The sequence below is a fragment of the Aethalodelphis obliquidens genome, unplaced genomic scaffold (genome assembly GCF_003676395.1).
Source record: "Aethalodelphis obliquidens isolate GAN/ISIS:26980383/991018 unplaced genomic scaffold, ASM367639v1 scaffold3, whole genome shotgun sequence".
In the NCBI taxonomy this organism is placed as follows: domain Eukaryota; kingdom Metazoa; phylum Chordata; class Mammalia; order Artiodactyla; family Delphinidae; genus Aethalodelphis; species Aethalodelphis obliquidens.
The window spans coordinates 66,728,363-66,746,088 of NW_020837947.1; the positions used below are offsets into that span (position 1 = coordinate 66,728,363).

Below are 17,726 nucleotides of genomic sequence, written 5' to 3' on the forward strand. Positions count from 1 at the left end.
CACACATAGATACAAATTTTTGTTTTCTTATGATGAGAACTTTTAAGATCTACTCTTCTAGCAACTTTCAAATATATAATACAGTATTGTGAACTATAGTCACCATGCTGCACATTACATCCCCGGGATTTATTTTCTTATAACCGGAGATTTGTACCTTTTGATCACTTTCATTCATTTTGTTGAGTGAAAATGGTAACCACCAATCTGTTCTCCGAATCTGTGAGCTCCATTTTTTAAGAACCCATATGTAAGTGAGATCATATACTATTTGTCTTTCTCTATCTGACTTAAGAAATATATATTTTTTTAAAGAGAAAACATATCAGGGACTTCCCTGGTGGTGCAGTGGTTAAGAATCCGCCTGCCAATGCAGAGGACATGGGTTTGATCCCTGGTCCAGGAAGATCCCACATGCCACGGAGCAACTAAGCCCATGCGCCACAACTACTGAGCCTGCGCTCTAGAGCCCATGAGCCACAACTACTGAGCCCATGTGCCACAACCACTGAAGACCACGTGCCTAAAGCCCAAGCTCCTCAACAAGAGAAACCACTGCAATGAGAAGCCCACGCACCGCAACAAAGAGTAGCCCCCCTCGATGCAACTAGAGAAAGAATGTGTGCAGCAACAAAGACCCAACACAAATAAATAAATAAATAAATAAATAAAAGAATGTACTCCCAGGCATATGAAAAAAAGAAAAGAGAGAGAGAAAACTTATCACATGCAAGAACCTTTTAACTGATCTGCTTATACCAGTTTCTACTTCACTACTCCTTCCAACTCATGCTCTGCATTTCTGTCAGAATCATCCTTATGAAACACAGATCTGATCTTCATAATCCCCTGCTTAAAAACTTGTGATGGAGTCCCATTGCCAAAAGGATTAAGCCAAAGCTCCTTGGCATGGTATACATACAGATCCTCTAAAAATTTGTCTCCTGGTTTCCATTCCAACCTCTTTAACATTCATTCTTCCCTCTCCCATAGTTCAGCACACCATACTGCTCCTGCCACACTGTGCCTTTTCTCATCTGGTTCACTTTCTCTGAAACGCCCTGATTTTTCTATTTCTTGGTAAATTTGTATTCATCCTTCAATAAATATCTCAAACATCAATTTTCTCTAAAATAAATTGCAGTCTCCTTTCCCTACAGAGGACTAATCTGTTTCCATCATATCCTACACAGTATTCCAAATGTCTTTACATAGCACTAATGAAACTATATAATAATGATTTGTTTACATGCATCTCTCTCTAGCTAGAGTGTCCCCCAAAATGTTGGACACTTACCATTAGTGGTACTGTAGATGGTTTTACGTGTTACACTGATATGACGTTAAATATTGAATTGCATAGTGTGAGAGTTATCCCCTTTTTAATACTTTAGGGAGAAAGTTTTAGTTTTGTGCTTATGGCTTTAACATCTCTCTATTATTGTGTGATTAATTTCCCTTTTTTAAGAGAGAGCAGGCCTCAGGCTTAAAACTTTGTAGATAACAATAATTGGCTAGAATTTATATATTTCTTCATGATATTTTCTGATGATTATTTTCTGTCTATGAAACTTTAAAAATGAATATTGATGAGTGACTTCCCTGGTGGTCCAGTGGGTAGGACTCTGTGCTCCCAATGCAGGGGGTCTGGGTTCATTCCCTGGTTGGGGAACTAGATCCCACATGCATGCTGCAACTAAGAAGTCCACATGCCACAACTAAGAAGCCTGCATGCCGCAACTAAAAGATCCCGCGTGCCACAACGAAGACCTGGCGCAGCCAAAATAAATAAATAAATAAAATATTTTTAAAAAGATAACATGGTCAACACATAAAATCAATTGTATTTCTAGGAAAAATTAATATTGATGATAGATTTTTCTTTTAAAATAAAAGTGAGATAAAGAAAAATAGCATATAATGGTAACAAAGTGCATCATTATGGCAAAATTCTCGTAGGATATGTGAAAATGACTTAACTCTGGGAAACATTGGGCTAGGTCCTTCAGAAGCAGGAGGCATAACTTCTATTTTTATCCCCAGTTCCTAGTACTATGTTTAATATACAGTAGATCGTCACTAAATATTTGTCAAATTAAGTTAGGAAGAAACACTCACCTCCAACATTTTCAAGATTCAATGTCATTTGGGGGGATATATACCTAAAGTGAAAGGCCTTCTGTAACTGACTTTTCTGAAAAAGTTAAATAATATCCATTGTTATCATATAAATGACCTTTAAAATGATTTCCTATAGCTACCATGGAAGAAATCAAATTCACAAGAGGATACGACCATAGATTCTCCAACTGGGTTGTGTGGAATGAGGTCTTAAAAGCCAAAGTTCAGGGGCAATAGAAGAAGGTTAACAATACATTCTATTACAATCATCACATCAGTTTTCACCATCAAGGTCACGGTACATTTTAAGGGAGGGTAGACCAGAAGAGCTCTCACTAGAGGTGAGCTAGCACCATCTGTTGGGGAGTGAGTTCACAGCATAAGATGATATCAGCTGACTTCGTTACTCCGGAATTTATTTCTCCAAAGTACTTTCTTTCCATCATACAAATTTCAAGACACTCATGCATACCCAAGTACAATTTAATTTTCAGTCAGGTCTACTATGATAGTCAAAAACAAAACTCTTTAATTAATCTGATTATAGTGTACTAGTTTTCCATGATTTGACTCTTTAATTACAGACCTGATAATTAGACTACTTTGACCCATTTAAGAAATGGAAAAAAGGTTAGTAACATTATACAGCCACGTGGATTATAGGTTTGCTGTAGAATAACAAATATGTGTTGCACAAAACAAAAACAAACTCATAGATACAGAGAACAAGTGGGTGGCTGCCATAGGGTAGTAGAGGGGTGGGCAAAATAGGTGAAGGAGGTTAAGAGGTACAGACCTCCAGTTATAAAATAAATAAACAACGGGGATGTAATATACAGCATAAGGATATGGTCAATAATACTGTAATAACTTTGTGTGGGGACAGATGATTATTAGACTTATTGTGGTGATCATTTCATAATGTATTAAATGTGAAATCACTATGTAGTACACCTGAAACTAACATAATGTTGTACATCGACAAAACTTTAAATAAGTATAAAGCAAAAAACAAAAGTACATTGTTTGTTCTTATAAACCAGCCTTGATTATCTGTGGTTATTAGAAATAGAGGTAGCCTTAAATTTTAAACTTTACAAATAAGCTAGAGACAGTCATTTTCTCCTTTCATACTCCTTCCCAAAAAATCTATAGGTGAAATTGAGAGGGTAGTGTTTCTCTTGTTTACCATTTGGAATAGATGCTCCAGAGTGACAAAAAGGGAAGAGATAGCCAGCTGAGTGTGTGAAGGTAGGTGGAAAATGAGGGGGAAATCATAAGCGCTTGGATTCTAAATGACAACAAGTGTGTTACCAGCAGTTTCCCCAGAGACAGGGCTTAAGAGTAAAGTTTCAAACATTAGAAATAAATTCGTATGTGCCTCTATTTTAATTTTTTTATTTTTTTATTTTTTGCGGTACGCGGGCCTCTCACTGTTGGGGCCTCTCCCGTTGCGGAGCACAGGCTCCGGACGCGCAGGCTCAGCGGCCACAGCTCACGGGCCCAGCCACTCCGCGGCATGTGGGATCCTTCCCGGACCGGGGCACGAACCCGCGTCCCCTGCATCGGCAGGCGGACTCTCAACCACTGCGCCACCAGGGAAGCCCCTTTTTTTATTCATCTTCCTCCTCCTCCTCTTCGTCCTCGTCTTCCACCTTTTTCCAGGCAACTTTAGCAGGACCCTTGGCGCCATCAAACTTCCCTTTAGACTTATAGTCTGAGACATCCTTCTCGTATTTCTCCTTCAGCTTCGCTGCCTTTTTGATATATGGCTGCTTCTCGCTGTCACTTAAGTTATTCCATATCTCGCCCAGCTTCTTTGCCACATCTCCAATAGAGATGCCAAGGTTTGTAGATTTGACCTTGGGGCGGAATTCGGAACAGAACAGGAAAAATCCAGACGGTGGCCTCTTGGGGGCATTCGAGTCCTTCTTCTTCTTGCCTCCCTTAGCTAGTCCGTAATCCTTCATTTCCCGATCATAGAGCACTTTATCTGCCTTTGCCATTTCATTAAATTTAGACTTCTCTTTCCAGGACATTGTCTTCTACCACTCAGAGCACTTCTTGGAAAATTCTGCAAAATTGTCAGGGACCTCGGGGTTTTTCTTCTTATGTTCCTCTCTGCACATCTGCACAAAGAAGGCATAAGCAGACATCTTGCCCTTTGGTTTCTTGGGTCACCTTTAGCCATCTTGACTGTATTGTTCGCTAGTCTGGGCAGCGCAGGGCATGACGCGTGGCTCAGCGCTCCACAGCTGTGCGCTCCATAACTTATTTTAAATCAATTCCAGCTACCTTTAAAGTTCAAGTTTCTAATTGAACCTCCTTCCACAGTTTGTTCCTTTCCTCAAATACTTCTATCAATAGGAACAGGAAAAAAACCTCCTACCTAGTCACTAAGTCTTCAGATATCCCAATAAAAGCTTTTTTCAAACTGTAAAGAGCTTTGTAGGGTTTTTCCAATTATAAAAAGTATTTAAAAATAATATGACAGGGGCTTCCCTGGTGGCACAGTGGTTAAGAATCCGCCTGCCAATGCAGGGGTTCGATCCCTGGTCAGGGAAGATCCCACATGCCATGGAGCAACTAAGCCCACACGCCACAACTACTGAACCTGCTCTCTAGAGCCTGTGAGCCACAGCTACTGAGCCCTCACGCCTAGAGCCCGTGCTCCACAACAAGAGAAACCACTGCAATGAGAAGCCCACGCACCGCAACGAAGAGTAAACCCTGCTCACCGCAACTAGAGAAAGCCCGAATGCAGCAATGAAAACCCAATGCAGCCAAAAATAAATAATTAAAATAAATTAATCTGACAGTACCAAAGGTAAGAAGTGAAAATCAGAGTGTAATACCTCCACCTAGAAACAATTCTATTTATAAATGAACATACCAATACACATATTTTTAACTAAATAGGTTCATGGTTTACACAGAGTCTACTGAACTTTTACTCCACTTAATATGTCAGGGGGGAGGTTTATTAATAACTCTCACCTCCTCCCAAGTCTCTTTTCTCTGCAAGGTCAGTGTAGTGGGTTGAATGGTGGCCCCAGAAAAGACATAACCAAGTCCTGATCTTATTTAGAAAAAGGGTCTTTTCAGGTACAATTAAGGATCTTGAGATGAGATCATCTTGGATTACCTGGGTGGGCCCTAAATCCAATGATAAGTGTCCTGGGACTTCCCTGGCAGTCCAGTGGTTAAGACTCCACACTACCACTTCAGGGGGCTCGGGTTTGAGCCGGGGTGGGGGAACTAAGATCCCGCATGCCACGTGGCACAGCCAAAAAAAACCAAAAAAATTACAAGTGTCCTCGCAAGACAAAGAGGAGAAAGCCGCATGAAGACGGAAGCAGAGATCGGAGGCACCAGGGACCAGAAGAAGCAAGGAAGGATCCCCCCGAGTGCCTTTGGAGAGAGTGTGACCCTGCCAACACCTGGACTTCAGACTTCTGGCCCCCTGAACTGTGAGAGAATACGTTTCTATCAGCTTAAACTACTGAGTTTGTGGTAATTTGTTCCAAGAGCCCTAGCAAACCCATATGGTCAGCATTCCAAACTTCCCTATCATACACTCAGCCTGCTCCCCAGCCTCATTTTCCTGTTCTTCTCCAGCCTGACGCTCCTGTTTGCCTCCTTTCATTTCCTGTATTGCCTCAAAGCCTTTGCACATGCTGTTCCAGTGCATGGATTGCTCCTCTTCATTCTTCAAATATTTCTCCAACACTCCTCAGGGAAAAGTTCAGTGACCCTCTAGGCCTGCTCACCAAGCCCCATAAGGTACCCTTCTAGCAGCATGTAGCTCTTTTCATAGCCTTTAGCCTAGTTTGTGTGTTTATTAGTGCCATAATTCGAGTCTGCCTCCTCTGCCAAACTGTAAGCTTCCTGAGAATGGGGGGCCCTCACCCACCCCTTATATTCCCAGGCCAGGCCTGAGCTTGCTTTGCCATAGCAATCACTTTTTGAATGAATGGCCACTATTCCAGAAGCATTTGCCGACTTTGGTAAACTCTCACAGCCTTTGAGACCGCTGTGGGCTAGGTAGGGTGACCATATTATTTACCCTCCAAAAGCGACCACTTCTGAAAAGGGGTGCTACTAACAATTACAAGTCACCTGGCTACAGTCCTGGTAACAGGCTGTACTGACCACAGGAGCAAATGTGAAGGCAGGAGGATAACCAGAAGAGGATGGATATGTTTGGAGAGACGTGAAGAAGATAATTTAAATTTGCTTAATTGCCTCTGCATTTTCATTGATTCCCTCTACACCATGTATGCATTTGTTCATTCTTTTATTGTCTGGTCTTCACTCATCGATGTGATGTAAGCTCTCTGAGGACTGGGACTTGGCCTCTTTTGTTCGTTGCTCTAAAACGCACCTAAAATAGTTCCTGGTGCATAGCAGGTGCTCAATAAACACTTGAATGAACGTACTCAGAGCTGAACGGCGTACCCTCAATGAATAATGGATGAAGAGTCAAAACACATAGAAAAAAATCCTCCCAGTTTGAAAGCCTAAAGAGTCTCAACACTAAAGGGGACAGGAGGCGGAACAATTGCCCCCGCCTTGGGCTGAGGATGCAAGAATGAAGGCCCCAGCGTCCAAGCGGCCGTTGCGCGGTTGAACTCAGCCTTCACCCCGCCCACTCCCCCCTCGTGACACCCTCTCTCCGGAAGCTCCCTAGCCCCCGGCTCATCCGCTTCAGCCCCTACAACCGCTCTGGTTCCTGCCCTCCTGTTACACTCTGACCCCAGTCGTCTCCTCCCCGAATCCCATTTGACTCCGGGACCCCCGCGCGACCCCCTCTCCTGATCCCCTCAATCCCTGGCCTCCTGCACCGCCCCCGTTTCAGACGCCCTGGAATCCTGGCACGCCGCGTCGCCCCCTCCCCGCACCCCGCTGGGCGTCGGCGTCGGCGTCGGCGCCGCCCCCGTCCCCGCCCCCGCGAGGTCCGCACAGACTGACTCGCGCCGCACAGCGCTTCCCCCGCGCCCGCCTCTGCGGCTGCGCGCTGGCGGGGCCGAGGCGGAGGGGAGGGGGTCGCGCCGGGGGCCGGCGGAGCTGCTTTGGCTGCGGCGGCAGCAGGAGACGGAGCGAGCCCGGCGGCCACGGGCAGACCCGGAGGGAACGGAGGAAGCGGTCATGTCTCGCTACACGAGGCCCCCCAACACCTCCCTGTTCGTCAGGAACGTCGCGGACGCCACCAGGTGAGCGGCGGTGCCGCCTCAGGTTGGGGCGCGGGGGAGGGGCGGGTAACGGCCGCGGGGCGGAGCCCGGCGGCGGCCCGCGGCTCTGCCTAGCACCTCCCCGCCGGCTGGGCCGGGGCGCTCCGCGGAGGAGCCCTTCCTGGGACCGGCGGGAGCCCTCGGGCTACTCGGGGCCTGGGCGGGACTCGCGCCTCCGCCCTCCCGGCCGGCGTTCCGCCCCGCTGCGGCCCCGCTTCCGGGCCCCGTAGCGCTTGACCGCCCCCGGCACCTGGGCGGCGGGCCGGTACCCATCCCCACCGCGAGAACCGGCGGAGCGCCGGCTGACTCTTGCCCGGGAGCCGGTCCCTCCCCGCCTCTGGCCCTCAGTGTTCCTCGGGTGGGTGCCTGGGTCTCGCCCCTTTGTCGCTGTACCGGGATAAAGCCGCGCATCTTGCCTCCTAAATGGGAAGGAATTGGGGATGGTGAGAACGCGTTACGGAATAATGCGTACCTTGGGCCTTACGATTCCCTTTGCCTGTAGTCGGTAGTCTGGTCTACTTACAGGTGGTGCTGGTTAAATTTTGTTCGTTGCACAGTTTTATACTATATACAAAGGATAACTTCAGTGGATGAGATTTCTGTGTTTTTCTTTAAAGTTCTGAGTGCAATATAAACACCCATCATAACGGTTTGGATAGACTTCCCTGGTCGGTTCTGATGCACTCAAACCACCCGCCCCTCTTTGGAGAATTCTGTCTACATAGTACCTGAACATAGATGTTAAGGAATGACTTCTTATAACAGTGTCTTTCTCTCTTAATAGGGGCCAGAGGAATGCCGGGGCGGGTGGACATTTTGATAAATGTCTAAAATAATAGACATTTTCGTATCACTGGGCTTGCTTAATTTACTCTCCAGCACCATCCCAAACTTTATAGGTATGCAGGATTATCTTATTGTACATAAGGGAAAGCTGCAAGTCAGCGTGTTAATGACTTACCTGGGGCTTCACAGCTGGAAACATATTGGAGCGCTTGACTCCAGAGCCATCAGGAGTAATCATCATAATTTACCTTTGAGAAGTAAATGTTAGGTCTTTTTAAAAAATTTGATCCCTGCTATTATATATATGTGTCATAACTGTAAACTGTGAGTTAATATACTTTAACATCCTAAAGATGCCTGTGTTTACATTTCTTCTCTCAACCTGTTTAATCAATATATTACATAGAAAACAAGCAAAATTTATAACTTGGGTAAGATTAAAACAATTCCCACAGTTAAACAGACCACTTGAATACTGAATAAGATCAAGCCTCTCCAGTGTGCCTACAAAAAAATGAAAGGTTTCCAATTCTAATGGCCACAGAGGCCAGCCAGGGTAATATGAATGAGTGAAGATGTCACGTTAAGGGACAGTAGGATGGTATGGACCCTGGCAAATGAAAAAGAACATGTGCCATCTCAGCGGGACAGTGACTGCTACCAAGCTTCAGCTGATAACTGCTGTATAGACATTTGGACTTGTTTTAAATGTTTAAACATTGTGTAGGTCAAACAAAACATATACACATGTGACACATGACCTCTGATCTAGATAATCAAGACTGATAATTGAGATTTATTGATTTCCTTTTCCATTTTTTTCACGACTTTCTATCACTGCCACTGGGGGACAGTCAAAATCTAGGAGGTTTGTATTAATGAAATTATAATAATCGCCAACATTTGTTGAGTACTCACTGTATACCAGGCACTGTACTAAAAACTGTACTATGTTATCTTATTAAATTTTCAGTAACCTTATATAACAGATAAGAATCTGAGATTTAGAGACATTAAGTATCTTTCCTAAAACTGCACAGCTGTTGAGTAATGTTATGAAAGTAGAATCATCACATGTAACCTTAATTAATAGTTTTTTTTGTACAAGGTGGCATATAGTCTAAGTTAACTAGCAATATGACACCTAGACACATTTTATTTATTTATTTATAATTAATTAATTTTATTTTTGGCTGTGTTGGGTCTTTGTTGCTGCGCGTGGGCTTTCTCTAGTTGAGGCGAACAGGAGCTACTCTTTGTTGTGGTGCGTGGGCCTCACTCATTGCAGTGGCTTCTCTTGTTGCAGAGCACAGGCTCTAGGCACATGGGCTTCAGTAGTTGTGGCACGTGCTCACAGGCTCTAGAGCGCAGGATCAGTAGTTGTGGTGCACGGGCTTAGTTGCTCCATGGCATGTGGGATCTTCTCAGACCAGGGTTCGAACCCGTGTCCCCTGTATTGGCAGGCAGATTCTTAACCACTGCCCCACCAGGGAAGCCCCCTAGACACGTTTTAAATTAGCTTTAACATTTGGTATGCTTATAAAGAAAATCATTGGGATATATGTTAAAACAAACAGGGTATAAAATTATAAATACAGTTTGAATTCAATTACATAAAAAAATGAAGGGAAAATCTATATATATATTATAGAAAATGATCCTGGAAAGAAATCCCTTTGAGTGGTTTTCTTTATCTTTTTTTTTTTTTTTTTTTTTGCGGTACGCGGGCCTCTCACTGCTGTGGCCTCTCCTGTTGCGGAGCACAGGCTCTGGACGCGCAGGCTCAGTGGCCATGGCTCACGGGCCCAGCCGCTCTGCGGCATGTGGGATCTTCCTGGACCGGGGCACAAACCCGCGTCCCCTGCATCGGCAGGCGGACTCCTAACCACTGCGCCACCAGGGAAGCCTGAGTGGTTTTCTTTATCTTGTTTTCATATTTTATTTAATGTTAGTTTTATAACAAAGCCAAATTTTATTTTAAATGTTTCTTTGAAGTGGCCATTTTAATACATATGATAAAGCACAAGACATTAAAACACATTATAGGTTAGCATTAAATTTGTTAGGAATGAAATTGAGCACAAGAACTAAAGAAAGATTTTAAAATTTTATAATTTGTGTTATGTTTCTCTTCACTGGTGAAGTAAGATGTGGACCAGGAAGAATATTAATTTTAAATCTTGGCATTTTGTGTACAGTAATCTTTTTAATGTCAGATATAGTTTTCTGTTGGAACAAAGTAATGTCGAAATCTCAAAACATTCTCACTTTGATGCTTTTACCATTATGTTAGGTTGGGGAGTACCCATTAAGTACTTCTCTTGGATATACTTAATAGCATTCTTTGGTTACAGTGTGTATGAGGCTACATTAATATTGATATCAGTGGTCATGTAGAAAAAGCATTAAACAAAATCCAGCGAGATTCATGATAAGAAGTCTCAGCAAACTAGGAAGAGAAGGGAACTTCCTCAGCTTAATAAAGGACATCTGTGAAAAACCTATAGCCAATAACATACTTAATGATGAAACTGAATGCTTTCCTCTTATAAGACAAGGATGTCCACTCTCACAACCTCTATTTAGCATTTTATTGCAAGTCCTAACCAATGCAACAAGGCAAGAAAAAAAAGACATAAAAATTATAAAGGTAAAAGTAAAACCTGTCCCTATTCTTAGGTGACATGTTTGTTTACATAAAGCTATAGTAACTAGTAATGAGTTTCAGTGAGTTATTAGGATATGAGGTAAACTTAGTGAAAATTCTATTTCTGTATACTAACAGCAAACAAATAATGAAAAAAAAATTTAATTCCATTTATCTTAGTATTAAAAACATACTTAGGTGGGACTTCCCTGGTGGCGCAGTGGTTGGGAGTCTGCCTGCCAGTGCAGGGGACACGGGTTTGATCCCACGTCTGGGGGGATCCCACATGCCGCGGAGCAACTGGGCCCCTGCACCACAACTGCTGAGCCTGCGCTCTAGAGCCCACGAGCTATGGTTGCTGAGCCCACGTGCCACAACTACTGAAGCCCGTGCGCCTAGAGCAATGACAAGCCACTGCGATGAGAGGCCCGCGCACCGCAGCGAGGAGTGGCCCCCACTTGCCACAACTAGAGGGCCTGCACGCAGCAACGAAGACCCAATGATGAAGACCCAACGCAGCTATAAATAAATAAATTTATTTAAAAAAAACAAACATAAAAACATAGGAATAAGTTTCACAAAAAAACACGTAAAAACCTTTGCATTGAAGGAGACTATAACACGTTGCCAAGAGAGATCAAAGACCAACATAAATTGATAGATATACTTTGTTCTTAGATTGAAAGATGAAATTTTATTATCAATTCAGTCCCAATTGATTATAGATTCAAGGCACTCCTGCTCAAATGCTTTTTAAAAAATAGAGACTAACAAGTTAATTCTAAAATATATTAATATACAAAGGATCTAGAATAGCCAAAATAATTTTGAAAAAGGTCATTGAAGCTGGAAGATTTATACTACCTGACTTAAAGATTTACTAAAAAGTTACAGTACTCAAAACAGTTTGATATTGGCCTAAGGATAGACAAATATATCAGTAGAACAGAATAGAGGGTCCATAAATAATCCATACATATAGAGTCATTTGATCTTTGACAAAGGCACTAAAGCCATTAGAGAAAGGAAAGTCTTTTCAACAAATGGTGTTGTAACAACTGGATGTATGTACTAATTTTATGAAAAAAATGTGCTGCAGCCTCTACTTCACGTAATTTGAACTGGATCATCAATTGAAATGTAAAAGATGAAACTGTAAAGCTTGTAGAAGAAAGCATGGGAGAATATCTTCATGACTTGGGGATAGGCAGAGATTTCTTATAGAACAAAGACAGTAATTACCATAAAAGAAAAAGGAATATTGATAGATTTCTCCAAAATGAAAATTTCTGTTCATTAAAAAATAGCATTAAGAAAGTAAATAGGCAAGCCAAAGACTGGGAGAAAATATTCACAAAACATGTATCTCACAAAGGACTTTTTCTCAGAATAATAATGCACTTTTACAACTCAATAATAAAAAGACAGATGTTATTATTAAAAATGGGCAAAAAACTCACACTTTCAAGAGAAAAATATCCGAATGTCCATTTAGCACATGAAAAAGTGCTCAGCATCATTTGTTGTTGCAGAAATGCAAATTAAAACCACAGTGAGATTCCACTTAACACCCACTTGAATGGCTAAAATTAAAAAGACTGACAATACCAAGTGTTGACAAAGATTGGCACAACTGAAACTTACATGTTGGTGGTGGCAGTATAAAATGGTGCAACCACTTTGCAGAACTGTTTGGCTCTTTCATAGAAATTAAATATATACATCCTCTCTAAAAACCCAGAAATTCTGCCCCTGGAATAAATGACCCATAAGCATGTAAAGATGTTGCACCTCACTGGTGTTTAGGTAAATTAAAATTCAATTAATGAGATACACATTCACTTTATATCCTTCAGAATGGCAGGGAGTAAAAGATGTTAGTGAAGAGTTGGATCCTTAGAAATTCTGATGCATGTCTTGAGGAGTTTAAGTGGATTTGGCTACTTTGGGGAGAGCATGTAATGAAGCTGAAGATATTTGTACTCTCCAACCCATCAGTTGCATAGCTAGTGGTACATCCCAGAGAACTCTGAAGAGCTCTAGGAAGCACACGCATCATAATGTGCGCTCTAGCACAGTTTGCAGTTTAAAAAAGAAGCATTTTAAAATGTTCATCCACAGAAAGATGTATGAATAAATTGTGGTTTATTCATAACCATACCAATACAGAGTTAAAATGAGTGAACTAGAGCTACATGGAGAAATCTCAAGGGAAGAGAAGGAAAGGTAGAGAATTTTACAGATAGTTTGATACCATTTATGTGCATTTGCAGTAGAAATACAAAGTTATGCAGAGGAATGAGGAACACCAACGGTTGTTTCTAAGGTAGGAGGATGTAATATTTCTTAAAAAATACTAAAAATTACAGCAAATAGGGCAAGTGTTGAGATATAATAAATCTTGTTGGTAGATACATGGGTGTTTATTATCTCTATACATTTCTGAATGTCAAAATAGATCACACCAAAAATGCAAAAATAAATGAAAACAAAACAACAGCTCACAGGTGAGGGAGTGGAGACAATGAAAGAGAACCAGCTCTTTTGAGATTTGTTCCTTCAGACTTCTGGGATTCTAAGCCTCTGTGACACACACACTGCTCCAGCCTCTTTTATATTGTCTAGGATCCTCTTCTGTCAGCCACTCATATTTGGTTAATGGAATTGGTTGCCTCCTAAGACATTTATTTGAATACTAGCTTTGCTACTGGCTGTGTGTACCTCTGGGCAAGGTGACTGCTCTCACTCTGTCTCCTTGACTATTAAATGGTAACAATGTGTTCTTTGCTCATTAATACAGCAGATGCATACTGAGCGCCTACTGTGTGCCAAGCAACTATGCTAGGTACTGAGATACACTAGTGAAGACACCTGCTTTAGAAGCGATTCTCAATCCTGAGCCTCAGAATTGCCTATGAAACCTTTAAAAACTTTAAACATAACTGGGGCTCACCATGGGAAGCACGAATTAGGTCAAAGATTAATGCATCAGGCTGGAATGCCTGTTTCTATAATATCTCCTTCACAGATGATTGCAATATTCAGGAATGGTTGAGAATCTTTACCCTGTAGTGTATGTTTTATGGGAGCAGGAATTGTGTTTTTCTTGTTCTCTATCATATTCCTAGAGCCTGGCCCATAGTACATATTCAATAAGTATTTGTTGAATGAATAAACAGAAGAAAAAAGACATTATCACTGTCCTCTAAATCTAAAGTTAATAGTCTCTCAGAGAAGGCAGACAATTAAACATGTTATATTGAGTATTAAATGAAATAAATATAATAAATAGTAAAAATATAATAAAGTTTGTCATAATATTGCTGGCACTGCCTGGTATATAGTGGCTACTTAGTCAGTGTTAGTTGAATCTTTATGTAATAACTCCTAAATCCAATCTCTAGCATTAATCACTGACTTCTAGTCTTGAAAAGAAAATAACTAATATAACTAATATAATAACTAATATAATTCGTATAGTCACCATTTTCAGTTGCTTACAGAATTCTTACAGATATTCCACCATCACCTCAGATTTGGCATTTCTAACCCTGAAAGTTTCTTCTTTTGCCTCTCCTCCCTCTTATATTGAACTGTCTTTTCCAGCTATCTAATTTTTATCATGGACACCATCTTTCTTTCATTTACCCAAGGTAGAAGCTTTGCAGTCATCTTAGGGTCTTTTTTCTACACAATATGTTTTGAAATACTCTTATATCTTCTGAGCCGTGTTTTGTGCTCATAGCTTGATTTTGAATCTCTAAGATCTCCACGAGGCAGCAGGGTAGAGTGGTTACAAACCCAGATTAGTGTCAGACTGTGGGAGTTTGCTTCCAGCTCTGTTGCTGGCTGGCTTCGTGACCTTAGGTGAGTTCACTTGTCCGTGCCCTCATCTGTAAACATCTGTTGTTATGGGAATTTATAAATGCCTTACAACTGTCAACTATTAATGCTAAGTATTTTATCTCTTCAGTTAAATTGTAGCTCCATGAAGACAAATATTATGCCATGTATTTCTTTGGTGTCCCCTCTTTAGTACCTATCACAGTAGAAAGCATATAAGTGACTCAAAAATACTTGTCAAATTTGAGATTATGGTAGTTATTTTTGCTTTATGTTTACTAGTAAAGCAACCATTTTTCTTTAAAGCCTGAGAAATAATTTTAGGACTTCTTTAGAATCTAATTCTTGCTATCTGAAAACAATGAACATAAAATGTGAAATTATAGTGAGATGAATGTGTTCTTAATGAGTTAATAGAACTCTCTGTATATTGACAATTGAAAAGTCTTGTAATAGGAGTAACTTTCAGAAGTGGATATGCTATATATAAAATAGGTAACCAACAAGGACCTATATTGTATAGTACAGGGAACTGTACTCAATATTTTGTAATAACCTATAAGGGAAAAGAATCTGAAAAGGAATGTATATATATACACACACACACATACATATATACACACTCTGAATCACTGTGCTATACACCTGAAACTAACACAGTATTGTAAATCAACTATACTTCAATTAAAAAAAGCAAAAAAAAAGTGGATGTCCTCGGTTAGTGTTTCCTCAACCTGACTAAGCATAAAAGCCCACTGCTTGTAAAAGTACAGATTTCCAGATGTCATGAATCAGAATCTCCAAAAATGAGACCTGAGAATTCGTTATTTTCTTTATTTTTTCCTTCTTTGCTAAATCCTGGGTGATTCCTGTGAGAGACAATTTTAGATAATGCTAGTCCAGATAATATACTTTCTTTTGAAGGTTTCAACTGGATTTCTGTAGGCAAAATATTTTAATCCAGCTATTCATATTTCTTTACCTTATTTCTAAAACACTTCAGGCCTGAGGACTTGCGCCGTGAGTTTGGTCGATATGGCCCTATAGTAGACGTTTACATTCCACTTGACTTCTACACTCGCCGCCCGAGAGGATTTGCTTATGTTCAATATCCTTTATTTTACTGTGTGCATGTGAATAGACTACATACATTTGCATATACATATATGTACTCAGGAGTATATTTTATGAGATTAATACTGCCTAATTAAATGTGTTTATTTCTTTATCTCAGAAAATCTAAAGCAGTCCACAGTAGCTGGCAAGCGCCCCTCAGTTTGAACCAACCTGTTAGCTAGAATCCAAGCATAAACCGAGCAGGCGAGACAAAAGGCACCTAAAGTTCAAGCATCAAGGAGTAAAGAGGGAGGGTGGACACAGATATAAAGACCTGGAAGAGGGGAAGTCTTTATCAAGCAAAAGACAAAGCCAACACCAGGTTGAGACTTCGGCTTTCCTACATTTACTCAGAGTTCCAGAATCAAAGCCAAGTCTGATGTTGTTGGTTCTGCGTCTCTTATAAAGTCCATCTTGCAAGCCCTAAAGAATAAAGGTCAAGGTTCAAGATCAAGTGACATTGAGGTAATTGCCAAAGTCTCATTTTGTATTGCATTACTTGAGCTTTTTCTGTTTTCTATTTTTAAAAAAGTTAATCCAGCAACAACCTCCTGAAATACAACTATTTAGTCGTTTTATATAATTTGTTTCCATTTATTTAGGTTTAATATATAATTTATATATATAAGGGAGTTTAGTGGGGTATTAGGAATCAATATATGTAATTCCAGATATTTGCAGATTGTTTATATCTTTTATAATCATATCCCAAATAATAAAAACATAAAGGTATTTTAAAGCAGTAGGTTCAAAGTTAAATATCATTTTTAAAGAACCACTTATATGTGTGCACTTTTGTTTATAAGTAATTTCTCCTAAATTAATTTAAAAAGCCTTTTAATGAAAGTAATTTTAATTTCAGAATAAAGATTTCTGCATGCTGATTTTTTTTCAGTGAAAAACCTGATAAATCTTTTACCTAACAGAAGGGAGTGAGTCCTAAACAGTTTATTTGATAATACTAGCCAATGTTGGACTTATCTTTTTCTCATAACATGTTTCTAATTATACATGCATACTACAGCTACACTGATGTATACATTAAAAATATAGAGATTTGTTTCTGTTTTTATTTTTAGATTCACTCTTCTGAATCATAATGGGGCATTTGTTTTGATAATAAGTGACTTTTTTTCTGATTATTCATATTATATTAGAGATGTGAGCTTAATAACTTGAGCTTGTTTTCCTAATAATTTCATGTCACATGTAAATAATTCTTTAAAAATAATATTTTTATTTGATATCTGATGTTCAAAGTGTCCTTAACAGCTAGTCATATTTGAAGATGTTCGTGATGCTGAAGATGCTCTTTATAACCTCAATAGAAAGTGGGTATGTGGCCGTCAGATTGAAATACAGTTTGCACAAGGTGATCGCAAAAGTAAGTGTGACTAAATAGTGGATCTTGTTTATTTAGCAGAATGAATTTCAGCAATGACTGATTTTTTAATTTAAAATTCTTTCCGAAAATACTATTCGAGTAGTTTATTTATTGAGTGGTTATTTATTGAGGTTTTCAGGTAATGAATTATAAATCTTGAACTTCATATTCTAGCACCAGGCCAAATGAAATCAAAAGAACGTCACCCTTGTTCTCCAAGTGATCACAGGAGATCAAGAAGCCCCAGCCAAAGGAGAACTCGAAGTAGGAGTTCTTCATGGGGAAGAAATAGGCGGCGGTCTGACAGCCTTAAAGAGTGAGTACAAAATTAAAGAGTTTTCAAAAACAGGCCACCAGAATCATTTTATTTAATATACATAAAAGAAACAACTTTTGTAGAAGGATATGCTCTTCTCTGTTTGTCATGTATTGTTATTTTAACTTGGGTTTATTAGATACTTTCCAGTGTTTTCATTTCATGACAGACTTAACTTTAACCTTTTTAGTAGAAAGATAATATATACTGAGGAAAAAACGAAAAATTAAAAAGTGTATACTTGGGCTTCCCTGGTGGCACAGTGGTTGGGAGTCCGCCTGC

The 17,726-nt window shown here is 40.3% G+C and overlaps 1 protein-coding gene and 1 pseudogene across 1 annotated transcript in view; one reads left to right on the top strand and one right to left on the bottom strand.

Moving 5' to 3' along the window:
* Nucleotides 1-3,734: 3,734 nt before the first annotated feature.
* Nucleotides 3,735-4,588, bottom strand: LOC113611534 (high mobility group protein B3 pseudogene; annotated as a pseudogene).
* A 2,493-nt stretch (nucleotides 4,589-7,081) lies between these two features.
* The window catches only part of SRSF12 (serine and arginine rich splicing factor 12), a 17,270-nt gene continuing 6,625 nt past the window's right edge, over nucleotides 7,082-17,726 (top strand). Inside the window, exons 1-4 of the mRNA XM_027090658.1 lie at nucleotides 7,082-7,334; nucleotides 15,632-15,736; nucleotides 17,025-17,128; nucleotides 17,303-17,444. Of these exons, the coding sequence (XP_026946459.1) occupies nucleotides 7,270-7,334; nucleotides 15,632-15,736; nucleotides 17,025-17,128; nucleotides 17,303-17,444 (416 nt within the window). The 5' untranslated portion in view covers nucleotides 7,082-7,269. The remainder of the gene's footprint in view (nucleotides 7,335-15,631; nucleotides 15,737-17,024; nucleotides 17,129-17,302; nucleotides 17,445-17,726) is intronic.